The sequence below is a fragment of the Trachypithecus francoisi genome, unplaced genomic scaffold (assembly GCF_009764315.1).
Source record: "Trachypithecus francoisi isolate TF-2019V2 unplaced genomic scaffold, Tfra_2.0 Lachesis_group16, whole genome shotgun sequence".
In the NCBI taxonomy this organism is placed as follows: Eukaryota; Metazoa; Chordata; class Mammalia; order Primates; family Cercopithecidae; genus Trachypithecus; species Trachypithecus francoisi.
The window spans coordinates 22,677,719-22,697,880 of record NW_022681461.1 but is presented as its reverse complement, the minus strand read 5'-3'; the positions used below and the strand labels follow the sequence as shown (position 1 = coordinate 22,697,880).

Below are 20,162 nucleotides of genomic sequence, written 5' to 3'. Positions count from 1 at the left end.
ATTAGCCAGTCTCAGGTAGTATCTTTACAGCAGTGTGGAAACGAATTAATACAACTGTTAAAGAAATAAAAATATATAAAGGAACTTTTGCTTCCTGTAAAGGCAGGTAGGTTAGGTTATTCAGACCGACATTCCTATTGCAAACAATGAAAGTTGGTGCATTAAACTTATTTTAAAAACTTTTTTAAGTTAGGTTGGAAAGTTAGTAAGAAATTACCAGGAACCTAGAGGTACACCTAGATGCCATTTTTACCCTGAGAATATTTCACTACCAAGAAGAAACTGATCTGCAATTTGATAAACTCTTTGGACCAAGGTGACATAAGACAAAGTCCTGGGCCTGCTCCAGGTAGAGTCTGAGAGATCACTTGACATTATGACAGGAACAGTAGGGGCTCTCTTTATCTTTTTCCCCCATTAATTCTTGTGCCCTCATTTGATTTTTTTCCTTTTTTCCTTTTTTTTTCTATTGGGCTATCTTTAAGGTGAGAGTAAGAAATAATAAACTTACTTCTATCCTTTAACCCCATGAGACTGCATGAAAGTTGATCTAGTGCTTACTAAAGGGACAAGGTGGTTATACATCATGGTTTAATTCTAGGGTAGATTTATAGCCTAATTTAATATAACATGGGTGGTCCAATAAACCTCAAGTTCTAATTTAGTTTAAAACAGTTCTGGTCTGACAATGCTCTGATCTCCTGGCAGAAGCAAATGCAAATTCCTTTGGGGAAAAACACTTCGACCCAGGCCTTAAGAAATCCAAAGTGTGATTTCTCAAGAACAATCCCCAATAAACCACTCAAAGTCAACAGCACAGAGAAACAAGGAATCATGAACAAGAACCAAGAAAAGCAAGAGAAAGCAGAAAATGACTTGCAAAGACTTAAGATGTTAGAATTATCAGAAATAATATGCTCAGTATTTTCAAATAAAAGACTATTGGTCAGAAGAAACTATCCAGAGTGCAGCATGGTGAGAAAGATAGCAAGAGAAGTGGTTAAGATACAGGAATGCTACCATGAGAAGTTCTAAAATATATTTGATTGCATTTCCAGAAGAAACAGAGAAAAAGAATGAGGCAGAGGCAGTATGTGAAGAAATAATGGCTACTGTTACATATTTTAAGGCTAAACGTACGATTGGTAAGAGGGGACTCCCCCCGCAAAGCTGAGAATTTTTCACAACTGATAAGGTCAATTCACAGACTGAAGAAGCCTAATAAACTGTGCACAGTATTGAAAAGAAAACTCCACACCTAGATGTAATATTATACCTGCTAAAAACTACAAAGTAAAAATCTTAAAAAAACAGAATACCTTCAGAGGAGCAACATTTTAAAAAGCTGAATTCTCAACAGCAAAGATAGAAGCTAGAGGTGACTGGGTGTGATACATTCTAAGTGCTGAAAACTACCTGCCACCTTAGCATTTTATACTGAGTGTTGAATTGGAACTAAGGTTATCAGTATGAACTTATGATTTTGTCTGTGTGTTTGTGTGTATGTATGTGTGTGTTTAGTTTTTCTTAAGGCCCTCCTTTGATTATTTTTACAAACATATATATACATATGATTTTTACAGACGGACATATACATATATTTCCTACGCTGTTTGCCAAAAAGGCCTAGATACAGTACCACTCCAGTGGCAGAAATTAGATTTTCCACTTCTACAAATCATTCCCCATTAAAAGGAACCAGGAATCCTTAGAAACAATGGCTGGTCAGGGAAAGTACAAGATGGGCCTGGAATATCTGGTTGTTTCACAAAGGAGGTACCAAACAGTGACAGGGTTTATGAAAGAACAAGAACTAGCTGAAAGGTGGCCAAACCACTTGCCAAATCTGTGACAAGTGGATTTAAACCATTTACACCTGTAAGGCTCTAAAAGTTCTGGTTAAGAGATAAAGATTGTTTGACTGGATAATAAAAATGTACTGTATGCTGTTTGTAAGAGACACACCTAAAACATAAGGATTACCACAAAAAGTCTGAAAAATCTAAAAAGTTAGGCATAAAGATTTTAAGAGACAGAAAAAGATACAAAAAACAATTACTAATTTTAAAATAAGCTCATATAGCAATATTGACATGCCCACTCCAAGAAACATGACTTGCATCTGTGCAAAACATCTGGCATTCAAACCTCAGTAAGTTTTTTTGTTTTGTTTTGTTTTGTTTTTTTCAGATGGAGTTTCGCTCTGTCGCCAGTCTGGAGTGCAGTGGCCCAATCTCAGCTCACTGCAACCTCCACCTCCTGAGTTCAAGCAATTCTCCTGCCTCAGCCTCCCAAGTAGCTGGGACTACAGGTATGCGCCACCACACCCAGCTAATTTTTGTATTTTTAGTAGAGACTGGGTTTCACCATGTTGGCCAGGATGGGCTCAATCTCTTGACCTCGTGATCCACCTGCCTCGGCCTCCCAAAGTGCTGGGATTACAGGCGTGAGCCACCAATCCCAGCCAAACCTCGGTAAGTTTTATAAGCAGGGTAGGGGTTGGAGATAGCTTGGGCTGATGGTCACTGCTTGAGCATTTTCCAAAGTTTTCCATTATTCCCCTTCTTTTCTGCCCTACATTTTGCCCCCATTCTATATGAGGACATGCTTTCCTAAATCTTGCTCCTTTCCTATTTACTTTTTCTAGAATTAAACTTCTGGTCTCCCACCTGAGCATGGAGTGGAAATGGGCATATAAGGTAGGCATCTTGATTATAGAGGAGTCAACTGTTCTCTATATACAGATTTTCAACCTAGGTTTTTCCATACAACACCTCATTTTCCAGAGTTATTTGGGTAAGGTGGCTCTCACATGTTTTTCTTCGCAAAACTTACCTATCTACCCCAACTTCTAAAAATTAGTACATTGTTTTGTCCCCCAATAACATGCCTGCCATTCTTTGTCCATGTGTTTTATACCTTTTTATAATTTTACTACTACTATAATGAGAAAAGGCTGTATGTGTTGTGTTAAGTCATCTACCTTTTTTTTTTTTTGAGGCGGAGTCTTGCTCTGTCGCCCGGACTGGAGTGCAGTGGCCGGATCTCAGCTTACTGCAAGCTCCGCCTCCCGGGTTTACGCCATTCTCCTGCCTCAGCCTCCCGAGTAGCTGGGACTACAGGCGCCCGCCACCTCACCCGGCTAGTTTTTGTATTTTTAGTAGAGACGGGGTTTCACCGTGTTAGCCAGGATGGTCTCGATCTCCTGACCTCGTGATCCGCCCATCTCGGCCTCCCAAAGTGCTGGGATTACAGGCTTGAGCCACCGCGCCCGGCCTAAGTCCTCTACCTTTTAAAGGGAATCTCATGTTGTAAAAAATTCTAGGCCGGGCACAGTGGCTCACGCTTGTAATCCCAGCACTTTGGGAGGCTGAGGCGGGTGGATCATCTGAGGTCAGGAGTTCAAGACCAGCCTGGCCAACGTGGTGAAACCCCATCTCCACTTAAAATACAAAAAATAGCCAGGTGTGGTGGCACACGCCTGTAACCCCAGCTACTTGAGAGGCTGAGGCATGAGAATCACTTGAATTCAGGAGACAGAGGTTGCAGTGAGCTGAGATGGTACCACTGCACTCTAGCCTGGGCGACAGAGAGAGATTCCGTTTCAAAAAAAAAAAAAAAAAAATTCTGTAGCTTCATAATGCTCTAAAATCTGATAAGACCTGTCTTTCAATACACTTTACAAAGATATCCTTTGGTACTTTTACCAGATGTAGTTACCTTTTAATTCTTCAGATATAGTCAGATTCGTTTTATTAAATTCTTCCAGATGTAGCTAAATGCTTGCCCTCCACTACCTGACTCCCAAATTTATCAGTGCATACATACACACACACTCTCTTTTTAGAAGAAATTATAAATAAATGTGTTTAAGGAGTGCTGGTCAGGATGAAAAACTGAAAAAGGGAATTCACAGGCATTCTTCTGTTCTTTGCCTAAATCATAGCCTTACCCAAAGGACATATGCATAACAGTCCCCTTAAAAGGCTTACTAGCTTTCCTTAAACTGGATAGTGTTAGAGTCCATCAAATCCTCCTTAATTAAAGCATTTTGTAAATTAATGATCCCCCCCCATCTGATTTCATGCAATTTGGGCAACATTTTCATATATAATTTTACCTCTAATGTCATTTGTTCCAGAATGGCTGGCCATTACATTTCCCATTATATATGAATATACTGATGTTCTAATCTACATAAGCATGGTTAGGGTAAAACCATCCCCAAGAGGTTGATCTCCCAGTTTACAGAGTAACTTAAGCCTCCAGGTCTATACAATTAAAGCCAAAACCATAAGAATGTTATGAATTTACCAATATAGATGGCACTTCATCATGTCTTCGGGACATCTGAGTATGTTCCCTTTTTCAAATTTTGAAACAATACATTCACACATACATGTAACAGTCATTAATAGCCACTGTTTGCCAGGCTTTGTACCAGGTGACTAGGAAGCATTAGATCTTTGCCCTTATGGAGCTTAGAGACTAGCAATGAAAACAAAAGCATATGAGTGCTAACACCAAACTGAAATATATGCTACAGCAGAGTTTCTTAGAACATAAGAAATACAGAATACTTAACCCAACCCAAAAGGATCACCTGAGCTAAGTGTTTAAGAACACACAGGGACCAGCCAAGGGAAAACAGAAGAGAAAGAAAGGGCTAAGTCAAAGGACTGGCACTTAAGGTCAGAAAAGGGGTGATAAAAAACAAAAAATAAGAAGAAGCTGAGACACGAGACAGAAGAAATATCATAAGGGCATTGTACATAATCCTGAAGAGTTTAGGTTTTCCAGAAAGCTAGAGTTTCATGCAGGGAGTCTTACAGGAACAGATTTGCATTGTTAGGAAGGTCACTGGTGATTATGTGGAGAAATGACAAAGGCTGAAGACACCTTGAAGGCAGGGGCATCCTTAAGGAAACGACTACAGTAATCCTAATGCTAATCCAGGCAAGAAACCGAGAAATTAGACCAATGGTTCTCAACTGGGGATGACTTTGCCAACACCCTCCAGCCCCAGAGGGCAACATTTTTCAATATCTAAAGACATTTTGGTTGTCAAAACTGGGAGGTACTACTGGAGTCTTAGAGGCCAGGAAGGCTGTTAACCATCCTACAATATACAAGCCAGACCCCCACTTCCCTCATCACTCCCACTGAAGAATGAGCCAGCCCAAATGTCAGTATCACAATCGAGAAACCCTGGAATAGAAGGATATTCAAGAACGATTACGTAGCTTTAGGAGATACAACTTTTAGACTGACTAGAGACAAACAGTGAGGAAAAAGAGGGGTCCTATTGACTGTTTTGTGTCCCCCTGCCTCCAAATTCATATGTTGAAGCCCTAATCCCTAGTGTGGCTGTATTTGAAGGTAGGACTTCTAAGGAAGTAATTAAGGTAAATGAGGTTGTAAGGGTGGGGTCCTCATTCAATAGGATTAGTGTCCTTGTAAGAAGAGACACCAAAGAGCTCACTCATGCACTCATTCACTCCTTCTCCCTCTATGCACAACCAAAGAAAGGCTATGTGAATACACAGCAAGAGGGTAACCCCTGCAAATCAAAGGAAGAGCCCTCACTAGACACCAACCTGGTGAGCACTTGGAATTCCAGTCATCAGAACTGTGGGAAAATAAACTTGTTATTTAAGCCACCCAATCTGTGGAATTGTTATGGTAGCCTGAGTGACCTAATAAAAGGGGTAACAAAAGGCTCCCAGTATTTTTTTGGGGGGAATCTGAGTAGATGAAGAATAGGAAAGATATTGGGAGGCATGGAATCGTTTTGTTTTGTTTTGTTTTTTGAGATGGGGTCTTGGGGCATGTTGCCCAGGCTGATCTTGAGACAAAGATTTTGAAGTATCTGTGGTACATCCAAGTTGGACATACTAGCTTGGAGCACAAGAGGGATATTTGGACCAGAGATACAGATTGGGAATCGAAAGAGCAGGAAAAGCCATGAGATTAAGTAGGAGGAATATGGAGTCAAAAATTGAGTACATAGCATAAAAAATGAAAAACACAGATTAGATGCCCAGAACATACCAACATTTAAAAGAAAACTGATTCTGAGACTTTTTACATTCTTTAACTTATACATGCAAAAGATGTATAAGTTAATACTTTAGAAATTATTAACCTTCCAAATAACTATTTTTAAGGACTGTGTTTCTCCATTATTACAATTTTCAAAATTGTTTTGAAACTCCATAGTGGAATTAGCTCTCCTAACTGACTTCCTGTTAACCAACGTGCTCCATTACTTCTGATGCCCATGACAGATCGTTAAGTCACACTATAGTACATCTACTCTTATCAAACAGTATACTTATCAGGAGCCAACTGTATGTGCTTCAGGTAGTTACAATTATTGTATCATATAACTTAATAAAATATTCATAAACCAATAAAACAAATGTTAAAACAAAAAAGCTGTTTCTATGAAAGTCGCATGCTCCGGAAATACATAAAACCTTATCATAACTCAGTAATGGGGGTCATAAATTTAATTATGTAAACACAGGGTCATCTTAATGCTAACTTACAAATTAACCCAGGGTAATCAAGAAATTGGCTCTGGGCTTCGAGCCTGTCTTTGCCACATGTAAGCTACAGGACTGTTCTGCTAGTTATTTAAACCAAGACTCAGTTTCTTCAACTATAACATAGTGCCATTTCAATACCGGGCTGCTGTGAGACTCCATAAGGGACCAACACAGTACCTAACCCACAGTAATCAAATACCCAGTAGGTAATATCTTTCCATTTTTCTTTGGGAAAACTTTCCCAAGGTAACTACTTTTAAAGAAGACTTAAGGTTTGGGATATTTATTTTATTATGATTGCACCGTACAGCTGCTTTCATCTGGTCCTGAGGAATTCTTAAGAGAAGTTTGCAAAAGACTTATTACGACCTCCAGGGCTTAGTCCCAAATGGCAAAATTTCTGGTGAATTAACATCATTAAAAAGAGAGTAGGTAACAGAAATCAGTCACAAAACTAGACCCATCTGAAAGGCCAAGGGCTCAAAACCATGTACGTTATGTCCTTTTATGTAGTATAATAATCCTTATCTTGAAAACCTTTATGTTCTAGTCTGGATGTCTTTCTGAACACAGATTATGTATCTCATTAAAGAACACATGTATATCTACCTGGATATTATCATTATACCCCCTTTATTTTAAAAAGGAGAAAAGCGGCAATTTCCTTTAGAGTCTGGACTGTAGGGACCATGTTATATTCATCATTTAATTTCTAGCATCGAGTAGTAAGTAGAATGCAGTAAAAAAAGATTTTTGCATTAAAAAAAAATTGTGTTTCTATTCTTTAACTCAAGGTAATTACAGAAATTATGACACCTACACTCTTCCCAGTATATGGATGTACTAGGGAGGAAGATTCCATGGGAGAGGTAAAATCTCTCCCCTATGCTTCATTATAGAAAGAAAAACAGAACACTCTCTTCCTAACAGAACGGACCACTGTCTCAGCATGTGGGATGGAGATAATGAGGGAATGATTACCTACCATCAGATCAACAATTAGTATACACTGAAATTACAACGACTGTGAGACTGACCTAAGTATGAATATACAACTTTTGAGCTTCCACTGCCTTTGGAGGGATCACCAGTCTAAAGGAAACTGTAGCGGTTTTAAAACATTTACAACATAATTCTGATGTTCATGAACATTTGAGATTGTGAAGTTAAACGTAATACAGCTGTAAGTACTCAGATTAATATATAAAATTTTAGTAAATATTAAAAAACTTACCTAGATTTATCCAAATTCCACCTGGCTTGAGTATTTTCCATATTGTATCAATATAATCAATTACATTGTGAGCTGTGTCTATGAAGAAACAGGTAGCAATACAGTCCCAGGTATCTAATGAAGAAAAATCAAATTACTGCATCTGTTATGTTATTTTGCTTTTTTCTTTTAATTAATTGTTTAAATTTTCCAGTTACCTTTTACAGAGTACTAATGTTTGACAGAGATACAGAAGCTAAACTTCTGATCAACACTATAGTCACAGTAACCAATCACTTATGAGAAATACTGATATCAATAATCTAATTAAGTAATCAATTTGGAAATCATCCCCAATAACACTGATATTATAATCTAATCTCTACATATTATTACCAAATTATATTTGTAAGAGCTCTGTTTATCCTCTATTCAACTTCTAGCCTTCATTTAAAGTCACTGAAAACAAAATAATAGTCATTCAAATTTAAACTAGTGTTAACCACCAATTCTGGCAGGTTTCAGAAGACTGCAGGCACCAGTTGCCAATTGAGAAATGAATGACATCCAAATACCTCAACATCTACCACAACTTTGAATAATTACCAGGGAAAAAGGGGAGCCAGGGGCAGGCAGAAGCAGTGGGTGGGAACCCACCAGAGAACACCGTTTGCCACTAGGAGGTATGGTGTCTATACAAATGCTGGTGCAATAAAGTCACTGGATCCCATGGAGGATTACCTTCATCATCTGTTCTCTGAAACCTTGCTCCAGAAAAAGAGGACTTTCACTTGCCTAAGTGATGTTTTCCATTATTTCATTCCTTATCCACAACACCTAACATCTTCCATCTCTCCCCTTCTTCCTTCAGAGTACAGGCTGTCCCAATCTCAGAGTTCAGAGAAAAATAAACAAAAACTTTCTATGTTGTAAAATAAATAGATAAATAAATAAATGAATAAAACAATCTGTGTTGTTGCTACCCCTGCTTCAAGCCCTCCAATGGCGTCCTGTTTCTCTGAGTACAATTCCAAGTCCTTGCTATGGCCTGCCTGCCAACAAGTTTGCCTCATCAAATCTTCTCGAGGCTGACCTCTCACCACTGTACCCACTGCTTACTACAGCCTAGCTTCTCTTTGAGCAGAGCAAGTACTCTCTCTACTCCCTAATCCTCTTCTCTTGCCATTCCCCATCTGCAACATTTTCCCTTCAAATATCTCAGTGGTTTGCCTCTGTACTCTTTCAAGGTTCTCTGCCACAGTTTTTCTTTTTTAGTTTCTACTCTAAAAGGCTTTCTAAAAGGCTTTCCCTGACAACTCTATATAAAGCAGCAGCCTCTCCCCAGTCACTCTGTAACCCCTCTTCCCTGCCTTATTTTTTTCTTCCTTACAATATTAGATTTGTTATTGCCTCACTTTCTCTATTAGAATAGATGTTCTCTGTGGACAGGGACTTTGTTCACTGTTCTCTTTTGACACCTAGAACATACCTGGTACTTAGTAGGTGCTCAACAAATACCTATTGACTCAATGATCTTGCTGAACCCTCACTATTCTATTTTGTTTTTCTTTTGCTGCCAATCTCCCTCTCCTCTTTCCCAATTATCATCTCCCTTTCTCTCATGCCTAGCTCAGATTTCTTCAACAGTTTGCCAGGCTGAAGTCAACTGCGCAGCCTGACTATAAAAATCCTCCATGATCTGGAACAAATTTACTTTTCTAGCAATAGCTCCCATTAAATCCCATTAAATCTCCCATTAAATATTTTCTTTCCCTGACAGTACAGCTGTGCTGCCATCCCCAATCACCTTATTCATATCTTGGTACTTCTGTCTGCTTCAAATGCTATTTCTCTCAAGAGAAAGCCTCACTATGAACAGCTTCCTTCTTACACTAATAACCTTTCATTTTTTTGGTATTCATTACTCATTTAAACTTTGTTTACATGGTATCTCTTAGTATTAATGGGCCCAATAGGGCCCTTATCTAAATTTCTTGACTGTAGATATCTTACACTTCTTATTTCCTATCACTGCCTTGTACATGACCTTGAAAAACATTCTAAATTGACACTGATGTATGCCTTAGGTTCTACCATCAAAATGAATGATCTAAACCTTGATTTAGGATAAAACTGGCTCATTAAATTTAGAATAAAGGACAAGACTTTTTCAATGCTTGATTTTGACTTACTGCATTCTGAATAAATCTCTTGAAAATCTCCTGCTGTCATAGAAAAGTTAGAACCAGGAGGAAGACTGTGGGGGTCAACATCAGGGAAAAAGATGGGTCGAATCTGATCAGCTGATCTCCGGTTATTGCTAAACTGATGGATCCAAGGATAAAGTTTGTATTTATTAATTTCAGAACATCTGCAAAATATGAGTATAAAATCAGCTGTTAACTAAATATTTTACCAAGAAAATCCACTTTAAATGCTAAAATATACTGTTTAATTGAAGATTTGCACATAAAATTAATATTTAAAGAGTCACTATTACAGCTTCCCTAATTATCTGAAAGTGTACATATACATGTAGATGAGCAACCAATTATGGATTAAAGACAGAAAAAAAGTAAATTCAAAGATATAAATTTGCTGTTCATTTAAATTTTTAAAAATGTATTTCTAAACTTCAAAACCAAGTAAAACAGTCCAACGAGGTTTTTTAAAATGGTACTGGTTTCAACTAAAACAGTTTGCGATCTATTTTTTGTATAACCCTCTTCTTTTTCCCTTTTTCACCAACCCCCTAAAACTCATACTGCCATCCGAGACAACATATTATTTAAACAAGGCAGCTACTCAATGTACATCTTCTGGCTTTAAAAATAACAATTCTTTTCCACTGCCTTCCAAAAGAGGCCACACAAGTTCTGAGGAGATCTTTCCAACTCAGTCATGAGAGCATACTTGGCCATTTTATAAGAACTTGATTAAGGAGAAAAAGTTATAATTGCTAAACTAAACTCTTATTTAACTAAAGAAACAAGGAGGTAAAGAAGCTTAAGGAATAAATTTTAAAATACTCCTTCCTGGTTCATACTTAGTCCTGAAGATTTTGTACAGAAATCATTTCATGGAATGCCCAGTCACCTTCTATAAAGTCACTTACCCATCCTGTTTCAACATCCTAATAACTAGGCAATTGGTTCAAGTGATAATTTGTATAAGTACTTTGATTTTAACATAAGAAACATTTGTGATAGATATAATAATCAAATGCTATGTACTTATCTTCAAATTCAAAATTGCTCAAGAAAATAGGTAAGTCAATCTGATTCTGAGAAATTACTATTTCCAGCAAAAAATAAATTAAATACCTGTTGAGTACAAAGTTGGAAGAAAAGAGCATAAAAAAACTCCATTCATTTCCTTGACAAGCATAACCTAGCATAGCTATTTCCCAGGCCAGTCTTCCTAGTCCAGCACCAGGTACCAGAATATTTACTTTAGAAGGATCCCTGAAATGAAATAAGGCAATTATGTCCAACCCCTCAAAGAAAAAAAGACAAAATCCATATTAACAACTAAAAACTTACTCATTTACTCAATAAGAATAAGCTCACTAAAACTCTGACTTCTCACAATCAAGAAATACTTCTAAATATCAAAAATAAGAGGTATAAGGAATTATTATGTATGTTCCGATATCAAATGAGGGTTTTAGCCCTCAAAAATTATTTTTCAGAAAAAAGGAGTCCCCTTACATCTGAAGACTTATAAAGTCACTCATATTCCTAATAAGCTGACACCCTGAACAACCATTTTAGAAAAACAAATTATTCCAAGGGATCCCAATTAAATATGAAGAGTTTGAACAAAAGTACTTCATCATATGGGACAATAAACACAACGTAACTTTATTTCTAAATTTTATATGTAACCCAATTGTTTATGTTAGATTAAACAGATGTAGAGTTTAATGTGTCAGGTATATCTCTAAATCCCTATATATTTTAGTTGACAAGAATTTGAGGGAGGGGATATTTTCATGGGGGAAATGGGAAACGGCCCTCTAATTAAACATACATGATAACAAATATATTACACCAAACCAGAGGTTCACAAGCAAACTGATCTCTACCTACTAGCACCACACTGCCATTACGTATTTCCTTCACATAAGATCCATCATTCCACTTTCAAACCACTAAAAGCTTTACCAAAACAAGGCTTTTTCTTAGGAATTTTGGCAAATCAATATAATCCCGAGGACACTAAAATTGTAGTCTTATAAGAAGCCAAAGGAAAATGTATACAATCAGCTAATATCACGTCAAGTAAAAAGAAACTTCACTACTGTATTTCCTAAATTTGGTTCACAAATCAAATCCAATTTCCAAATCTACTCCTACTAATTATTTTTATCTTTAACTACATGGCCTTTAAGTTTGGCATGCTCCAAGCAGCAACAGGGCACTTTACTAGCAGCCCATATAACCTTTGCATGTCACACTTCAAAATAAAAAAGAAAGAACACTATGGGGCTTTTGAAAACTCATAGCTCTAGGACTCGGGTGCTATTCCTTATATAAGGGACCTGCCATGATGGCCTGCTACTCAGACCTAATCCTCTCTCACTTCTCACTCCCTACCAGGCCCACCAAAACCCCTACGCTGCAGAATTACCTTTCTTTTCTCAGTTCCCATCTGCCCAGTCATAACATGAATTTCCAGCCCTACCCCAGCAAGTGGCTGTTCTCAGCTTAGAATTTTTTTTTTTTTAATTATCTGATCAAAGTCACGCAACAGAAAGAAAAAGGATTTGGAAGTAAATTCATATGGTATTTAAATATTTATATAAAAATAACCAGCAATCAATTTCCAAATGGCTGATGACCCCAGTAAAATATTACCACACAGGCCGGGCGCGGTGGCTCAAGCCTGTAATCCCAGCACTTTGGGAGGCTGAGGCGGGCAGATCACGAGGTCAGGAGATCGAGACCATCCTGGCTAACATGGTGAAACCCCGTCTCTACTAAAAAATACAAAAAACTAGCTGGGCGAGGTGGCGGGCGCCTGTAGTCCCAGCTACTCCGGAGGCTGAGGCAGGAGAATGGCGTGAACCCGGGAGGCGGAGCTTGCAGTGAGCTGAGATCCGGCCACTGCACTCCAGCCTGGGCGACAGAGCGAGACTCCGTCTCCAAAAAAAAAAAAAAATATTACCACACAGAAGTTAGAAATTATGCTACCCTGAAGGGAAAGCTGTGCCAATAATGTTAACAACAATTATTTTGCTAACTTATGGAAAGTTAACTTAATGACTGCTTTTACCAAATTATCCTTAACTAAACAGAACCACAGAACTCTCTACCTCAACCTAATGGCAGAAAATATATTAACAGTACCTTGTATTAAAACTGCTATTGAAAGGCTATCATCAAGTCACAGAATGCAGAATACATCAAAGTCCTATCTTAAGAGTTAACAGACACTAATACAGATCTAAATTACAGGCATTATGACAAAGAGGAAGTGGACATCTAAGAAATGCATTAAAACAAACCCTCTAGAACTGAAAAAATGATCAAGAACTATGCAATGAATGGGTAAGATGGAGAAAATTTTTCCCTAAATCTTTGTTCTTAGCTAGATTTTCTTCATTTGGTCTTTACACAAGGGACATTAACAGCATAATAAAAAGTTCCTCTAACTATGATGTGTATGAAACTAAGGCACTCTAAGTGGGAATTTCTGCTATGAATCCACATAAAGTCTAGGGCATTTCTATGAGGTCATTTCTGTGGAGAACAAGAAATATAAATCTAATACAGACCTTAATGGTGAGACAACCTTAAACCAGGCTGAATTTTTTTTTAAGCAGGAATAGTGAGGCATACAATATGTGGCTCAGTAATCAAATGGTGCCTACTTGAGATTCTTAGGGAAAACAAGCAAGTCAACAAGTTTACCTAGTTAATAAGGTACAAATACGGAAAAGCAGTACATTTACTACAAATGTGATCTCCCTAATAACAGGAGGAAAAGTTTCAACAGTTTATTTAAGACAAATGGGAATGGAGAAGAAAGGATACATCTGTAAGGACATGGAGCCCATGTGTCTAAAAAGGCCACAGATGACATTTCCATCACCCTTTCTGCTCCAGCCTTTTCACCAGCAGTAAATATTGCTCTTGACAGAGGTTTCCTTTGCTGCACACAGAATGATCTTTGCACTGCAGTTGTAAATTTTAAAACTCCAACACAAAATGCTGTCTTGTTGGGTCAATATTATGACACTTGGCTGACCCCTAGTGGTAGAAGTAAATACAACTTTTAAGTACCTACAGTGGTTCTCTTTGAATCACAGTACTGTCAAACAGTACAGTACAGTAAAAGCCACTAACTACATGTGGCTACTGAACACTTAAAATGTGGCTAGTGCAAATTGAGATGTGCTGTAAGTGTAAAATAAACACCAAATTTAAAGACAGTATAAAAAGTAATGAAAAACATCTCATTAATAATCTATTACATCAAAATTTTTAAAATAAAAACAAAATTGCTTCTTTTAAAAAATATGGCTGCCCTAAGCACACTGTCTGTGGCGTAGCCCTGCTCTGCAGAAGCAGTCAAAAGAATTTTTTTTAAATATGAAAAAACGATCTAAAGCAGCTATATGGCAAAATGTCAAGGTTTAACAGAGCTAGTATTGAAGTTCTTTTTTTTTTTTTTTAATTTGAGACAGTCTTGCTCTGTTGCCCAGGCTGGAGTGCAATAGTGCCATCTCAGGTCACTGCAGCCTCTGCCTCCCAGGCTCAGACGATCCTCCTGCCTCAGCCTCCCAAGTGGCTGGGACTACAAGGTGTGTGCCACCATGCTCAGCTAATTTTCGTATTTTTTAAGAGATGGGGTTTCGCCGTGTTGCCCAGGCTGATCTTGAACTCCTGAGGGGCTCAAGCAACCATGGCCTCCCAAAGTGCTGGGATTATAGGCGTGAGCCACCACACCCAGCCAAAATTATTTTTATTCATCATAGAAAATGGACTATAAATCAAGAGTGTTTAACACCTCCTAACTTACCTCTTCATCAACTCCCAACAAAGAACTCTTTATTTCAGCCAGACAACTTCTCACTGATCCCAGAAAAGACTTTCTCATGTTAATCTTTAGTGCTTTTACCCACAGAAACTCAAATTATTACCTTATCATTATAAATTATCACTTCATCTATATTTCCTAAATATCCCAGGCAAAGTTCCCTGAACTCTCTTCTGTATGCTTTCAACAATTCATTCATACTTCTATTATAGTTTACACACCAAGGTTCTTCACTTTGCATCATTCACTTAACACGTACCGTAACTATGGCTTGCAGGCCAGTCACCTGTCACTGTAAATGAAGTTTTACCGAAACACAGCCATACTCACTCATCTAAGAATTGTTTATTGCTACATTCCTACAACAAGGCGCTAAGCAGTCTCAACAGAGACCACATTGCCGGCAAAGCCTAAAACATTTACTGTGTGGCACTTCAAGAAAACATCTGCCAACCCCTGATCTAATACGATACCCCAAATCTCTTTCATAGCAGTACACAGAGCTTCCTTCACTCACTGCATGATTGTAACATAATTTATCAAAATCTCCTAATTAAGGACATTTACATTGTTTCCAATCTTTCATTATCATAATGTTAAAACTAATACCCTTAGAATGAATAACTTCTTTTTATTTTGAAAAATTGTACTTCCCACACTACACTAATATAGTGGCATGAATAACCTTCACAGGCAGAAATATATGTGTAGAACAACTCCCTTAAATTGAACTTCAAGAATCAAGATACGCATTTGTTCTTTGTTTTGTTTTGTTATGAGACAGTCTCGCTCTGTCGCCCAGGCTAGAGTGCAGGGGCACGATCTTGACTCACTGCAACCTCCACCTCTGGGGTTAAAGTGATTCTCCTGCCTCAGCCTCCTGAATAGCTGGGACTACAGGCCCGTGCCACCACAGCCAGCTAATTTTTTATATTGTTAGTAGAGAGAGGTTTCGCATGTTAGCGAGGCTGGTCTTGAACTCCTGACCTCAGGTGATCTACTTCAGCCTCCCAAAGTGCTGGGATTACAGGCGTGAGCCATGGCATCTGGCCAAGATCTGCATTTGAATTTTGACAAATAAGCCAAATTGTTCTACGTAATTTTTTGCTAATTTATTCTTCCACCAGCAACGTATTTATGTTTCCTAACACCTTCATTAATAGTTATCTAACTTTTAAACCTTTGCAATAAGTAAAAAATGGCATCTTAAGGTGGTTTTTACATTTGCATTTCCTTATGAGATTGAGTGTCCTGTATATCTTTTTCTGTGATTTATTTACAGCATTTGTCTACTGGGTTATGAATGCTGAGTGGTTTTCTACTGTGTTATTCCTCTAGATCTGTAAGCACTTGAAATCTTGACTTGAAAGAAGTATGAAACACATACTTGTCTTTGGGAGGGCTTTCAGGATGAGGGAGAAATCTATCTTTAGTCTCCAAACTACCACCTGCACTATTTGGCAGTCTACATTTCCTCCAATGTCCTCCATTTTCTTTTTTAAAATGAGTTCTCCTAGCTAAAATAATCTTTTCATGAACTATAATTTACATTATTTATTTTATCTTAAGTGGGAAAAAAAAATGCTTCTTTAGAGCTCAGAGTATTTTTTTCCTTATGCCCAACTATATAAAAGAAAAAATGAATTCAACCAGTCAGTAGTGCATCAGTATCTTTTTGGAGTGTTTGTGTATATATATTAAAATGCAAAGAAATAACAGATTTCCCCCCACAAATCACTTCAAAGTCTTCTAAAATTGAAGGCGCTAATGAAATTAAGATCTAAAAAATACAGTCCAGCAACTTTTAGACTCAAAAAATGTGATTTGACATGTTAGCCTTCCTTCCAGACAGGATGCAAGCTTAAGAATCTATATTTCCTTACCTACTTAATGAGCTTTACAACACTGAATTCTTATATTTAAATGATTAGACATTCACTTGGAAAATTTTTTTTTTTAAATCTCAATACATACTGGTCTGACCATCAATTAAGAAGAGTTATTGGCCGGGCACGGTGGCTCAAGCCTGTAATCCCAGCACTTTGGGAGGCCGAGACGGGCGGATCACGAGGTCAAGAGATCGAGACCATCCTGGCTAACATGGTGAAACCCCGTCTCTACTAAAAAATACAAAAAACTAGCCGGGCGACATGGCGGGCGCCTGTAGTCCCAGCTGCTTGGGAGGCTGAGGCAGGAGAATGGCGTAAACCCAGGAGGCGGAGCTTGCAGTGAGCTGAGACCCGGCCACTGCACTCCAGCCTGGGCGGCAGAGCGAGACTCCGTCTCAAAAAAAAAAAAAAAAAAAAAGAAGAGTTATTACATTATGTTTATGCTCACATGTGAGAAAAAGGTTTAAATCCTAAGCTCATTCTTTAAATTAAAAACATATATATTGTAAATTTCAATAAGCAACTGCTCACTAGTGTTCAAATCCTATTTAAAACAAAAACAAACCAGAGGATAATAACTGCTGAAGTGTTTGGCATTCAGCACAACGAAAAACAGCATTTCCTTAATCAACAAACAGACTCTACACAAAAGCAAGTCAATCTGTGGCTTCAAAGCTGCTTGTGCTTGCAAACTCAGGCATATTAAAAACTCTAAACATAGACAAATTGGAGAAACTGATGTATGTGTTTCCTTAGGAAAAATATTTTAATGACCACAAATATAGTTAATTCTATACATATTTCATTAAGTATATGTTCTTCTATAGGCAGTTCAATCAGAAAAGGCCCTCAGTGAAATTTAAACACACACACACACACACACACACAGGCTAGCTGACATAAATTTGTGTTAACTCCAGCCTGAGTATAAAGACATTAAATTCCCCAGGTACTCACTGTGGCATAAACAGAGTCCTAGAAATTTATCTGAAAGATACAAAGTTGACCAGAATTTATCTAGCATCAACCTGGATTCTGAAGGGCTACAATTAATGACCCTTTTCTTTTTTTTTGAGATGGAGTCTCACTCTGTCGCTCAGGTTGGAGTGCAGTAGCTCGATCTCGGCTCACTGCAACCTCCACCTCCCAGGTTCAAGCGATTCTCCTGCCTTGGCCTCCCAGGTAACTGGGATTACAAGTGTGCACCACCACACCCAGCTAATTTTTGTATTTTTAGTAGAGGCGGGGTCTTACCGTGTTGGCCAGGGTGGTCTTGAACTCCTGACCCCAAGTGTTCCACCCATCTTGACCTCCCAAAGTGCTGGGATTACAGGCATGAGCCACCACACTCGGCCTAATACCCCTTTTCCAGGCTCTAGGGTTTACTTATTCTGGCAAAGCTATGATTTCAATATGGATGCAGCCCTTACTGTGTTTTATTAGGTTTCCTGTTTAGGTTTTTTTGATAGCTTACCTTACCTACTATAAGGAAACCAATCTAAATCAAGTAAGTAAAACAAATAACATACAAAGAAATATAACCAAAAAAAAGTGCAATAGATATTACATTTCAGGGTACTTCATTTAAAGTTTATATATACCTATCCACTTTTATAACAATTACTTTCAGGAAAGGAAACTGGGTAACTGAGGAACAGTTATGAAGAACAGTTATGGGAAGGAGAGTATATATCCCTTGAAACCTTTTAAGTTTTAAATCCTGTAAAATGTTTTACTTATTTAGAACAGTTTTAAATTATTTTTATTTTAAAAATAACCTATTGTTACCATTTAGAGTTAACTCATCCTTTCCTCACCAGTTTACATTTTGTCAAGTAACAATAACAATGGAAAAGTAACAGTGTGTGCTAGTTCACTAATTATCTTTAACAATGGCATGCCCTTTTAGTATTGCTGACACTGTTATACTAATTAATGGTCTCATACATGATTCTATAATCACTGAGTCTAAACAAAGTCATGTTTTAAGTGCCAGAAATGATGTTCATATAAACATTTCACATTCAGCCTCCAACATTCACTCAAACGTTGGTACATTTCTATTAAAAGCCTTATCAATTAAAACCTACATATATTTCAACAACAGATATTTTGAATTTTGAGGTATACCTGGACTTTATAGAAAGTATTAAACTAGTATCTATTACTTTATAAAACAGGGCACTGAATATATCTATTGAGAGAGAATACCAACTAGAAACTTTAAGAATATAACATCTTTTTGGAAACAACAACATTTATTTAAAAGATTATTTACCATGACCAAGTGGAATTTATCCCAGGAATGCAAGGATGGTTCAAGATAAGAAAATCAATTGATGAAATAGATCACATTAATGGAAGAAAAAACATATATATCATCTCAACTGATGCAAAAAAGATATTTGACAAAATTCAGCACTCTATCAGAAAAACCTTTAGAAAACTTAAGAAAATTTGGCTGGGCGTGGTGGCTCACACCTGTAATCCCAGCACTTTGGGAGGCCAAGGTGGGCAGATCACTGGAGGTCAAGAGTTTGAGATCAGCCTGACCAATATGGTGAAACCCTGTCTCTACTGAAAATACAAAAATTAGCCAGTTGTGGTGGTGGACGCCTGTAATCCCAGCTACTCGGGAGGCTGAGGCAGGAGAATCGCTTGAACCCAGGAGGTAGAGGTTGCAGTGAGCCAAGATCGTGCCACTGCACTCCAGCCTGGGTGACAGAGCGAGACCCTGCCTTGAGAAAAAAAAACTAAGAAAATTCTTCAACATGATAAAGGGTATTTATGAAAGTCCCACAGCTACTCAATGGTGAAGGACTGAAAGCTTTCTCCCTAAGAACAGAAACAAGGAAACAAAAGGCATTCAAATTGGAAAAGAAAAGGTAAAAACGAGATCTCTTCTTGCATAATGTGATCCACAAAGTATCCCTAAGAAAGTTAATAGAGCTAAAAAGCAAGATTACAGGGTATAAGATCAACACACAAAAATCAGTTGTGTTTCTACTACACCAGCAACAAAAATTCTGAAAAGTAAATTAAGAAAGCAATTCCATTTATAATAGCATCTAACACAGGGATATCAAATCTTTTGGCTTCCCTGGGCCACACTGAAAGAACTGTCTTGGGCCACACATAAAATAACAATAACAACAGCTGATGAACTTAAAAAAATAAAAAATAAAAAAAACCCTCACAATGTTTTAAGAAAGTTTACAAATTTGTGCTGGGCCACATTCAAAGCTGTCCTGGGACGCATGCAGCCCACTGGCCATGGGTTGGATAACTTTGATTTAAAGGAATTATATACATACAGATAAATCTTTCTTTTTTTTTCTCGAGACAGCGTCTCACTCTATTGCCCAGGCTGGAGTGCAATGGCACGATCTTGGCTCACTGCAACCTCCACCTCCTGAGTTCAAGCAATTCTTCTGCCTCAGCCTTCCAAGTACCTGCAATTACAGG

The 20,162-nt window shown here is 37.8% G+C and overlaps 1 protein-coding gene and 1 long non-coding RNA gene across 4 annotated transcripts in view; one reads left to right on the top strand and one right to left on the bottom strand.

Moving 5' to 3' along the window:
* The window catches only part of CARNMT1 (carnosine N-methyltransferase 1), a 47,744-nt gene that overhangs the window by 7,099 nt on the left and 20,483 nt on the right, over window positions 1–20,162 (bottom strand). For all 3 annotated transcript variants that reach the window (XM_033237085.1, XM_033237086.1, XM_033237087.1), the window contains exons 4-6: window positions 11,088–11,228; window positions 9,957–10,135; window positions 7,786–7,899 (exon numbers count right to left, since the gene is read on the bottom strand). In XM_033237085.1, coding sequence (XP_033092976.1) covers window positions 7,786–7,899; window positions 9,957–10,135; window positions 11,088–11,228 — 434 coding nt within the window. The remainder of the gene's footprint in view (window positions 1–7,785; window positions 7,900–9,956; window positions 10,136–11,087; window positions 11,229–20,162) is intronic.
* LOC117098459 lies at window positions 2,268–9,738 on the top strand. Its single transcript, XR_004443416.1, has 4 exons — window positions 2,268–2,311; window positions 2,648–2,699; window positions 7,346–7,734; window positions 8,283–9,738. It is a non-coding gene; the product is annotated as an uncharacterized LOC117098459 (long non-coding RNA).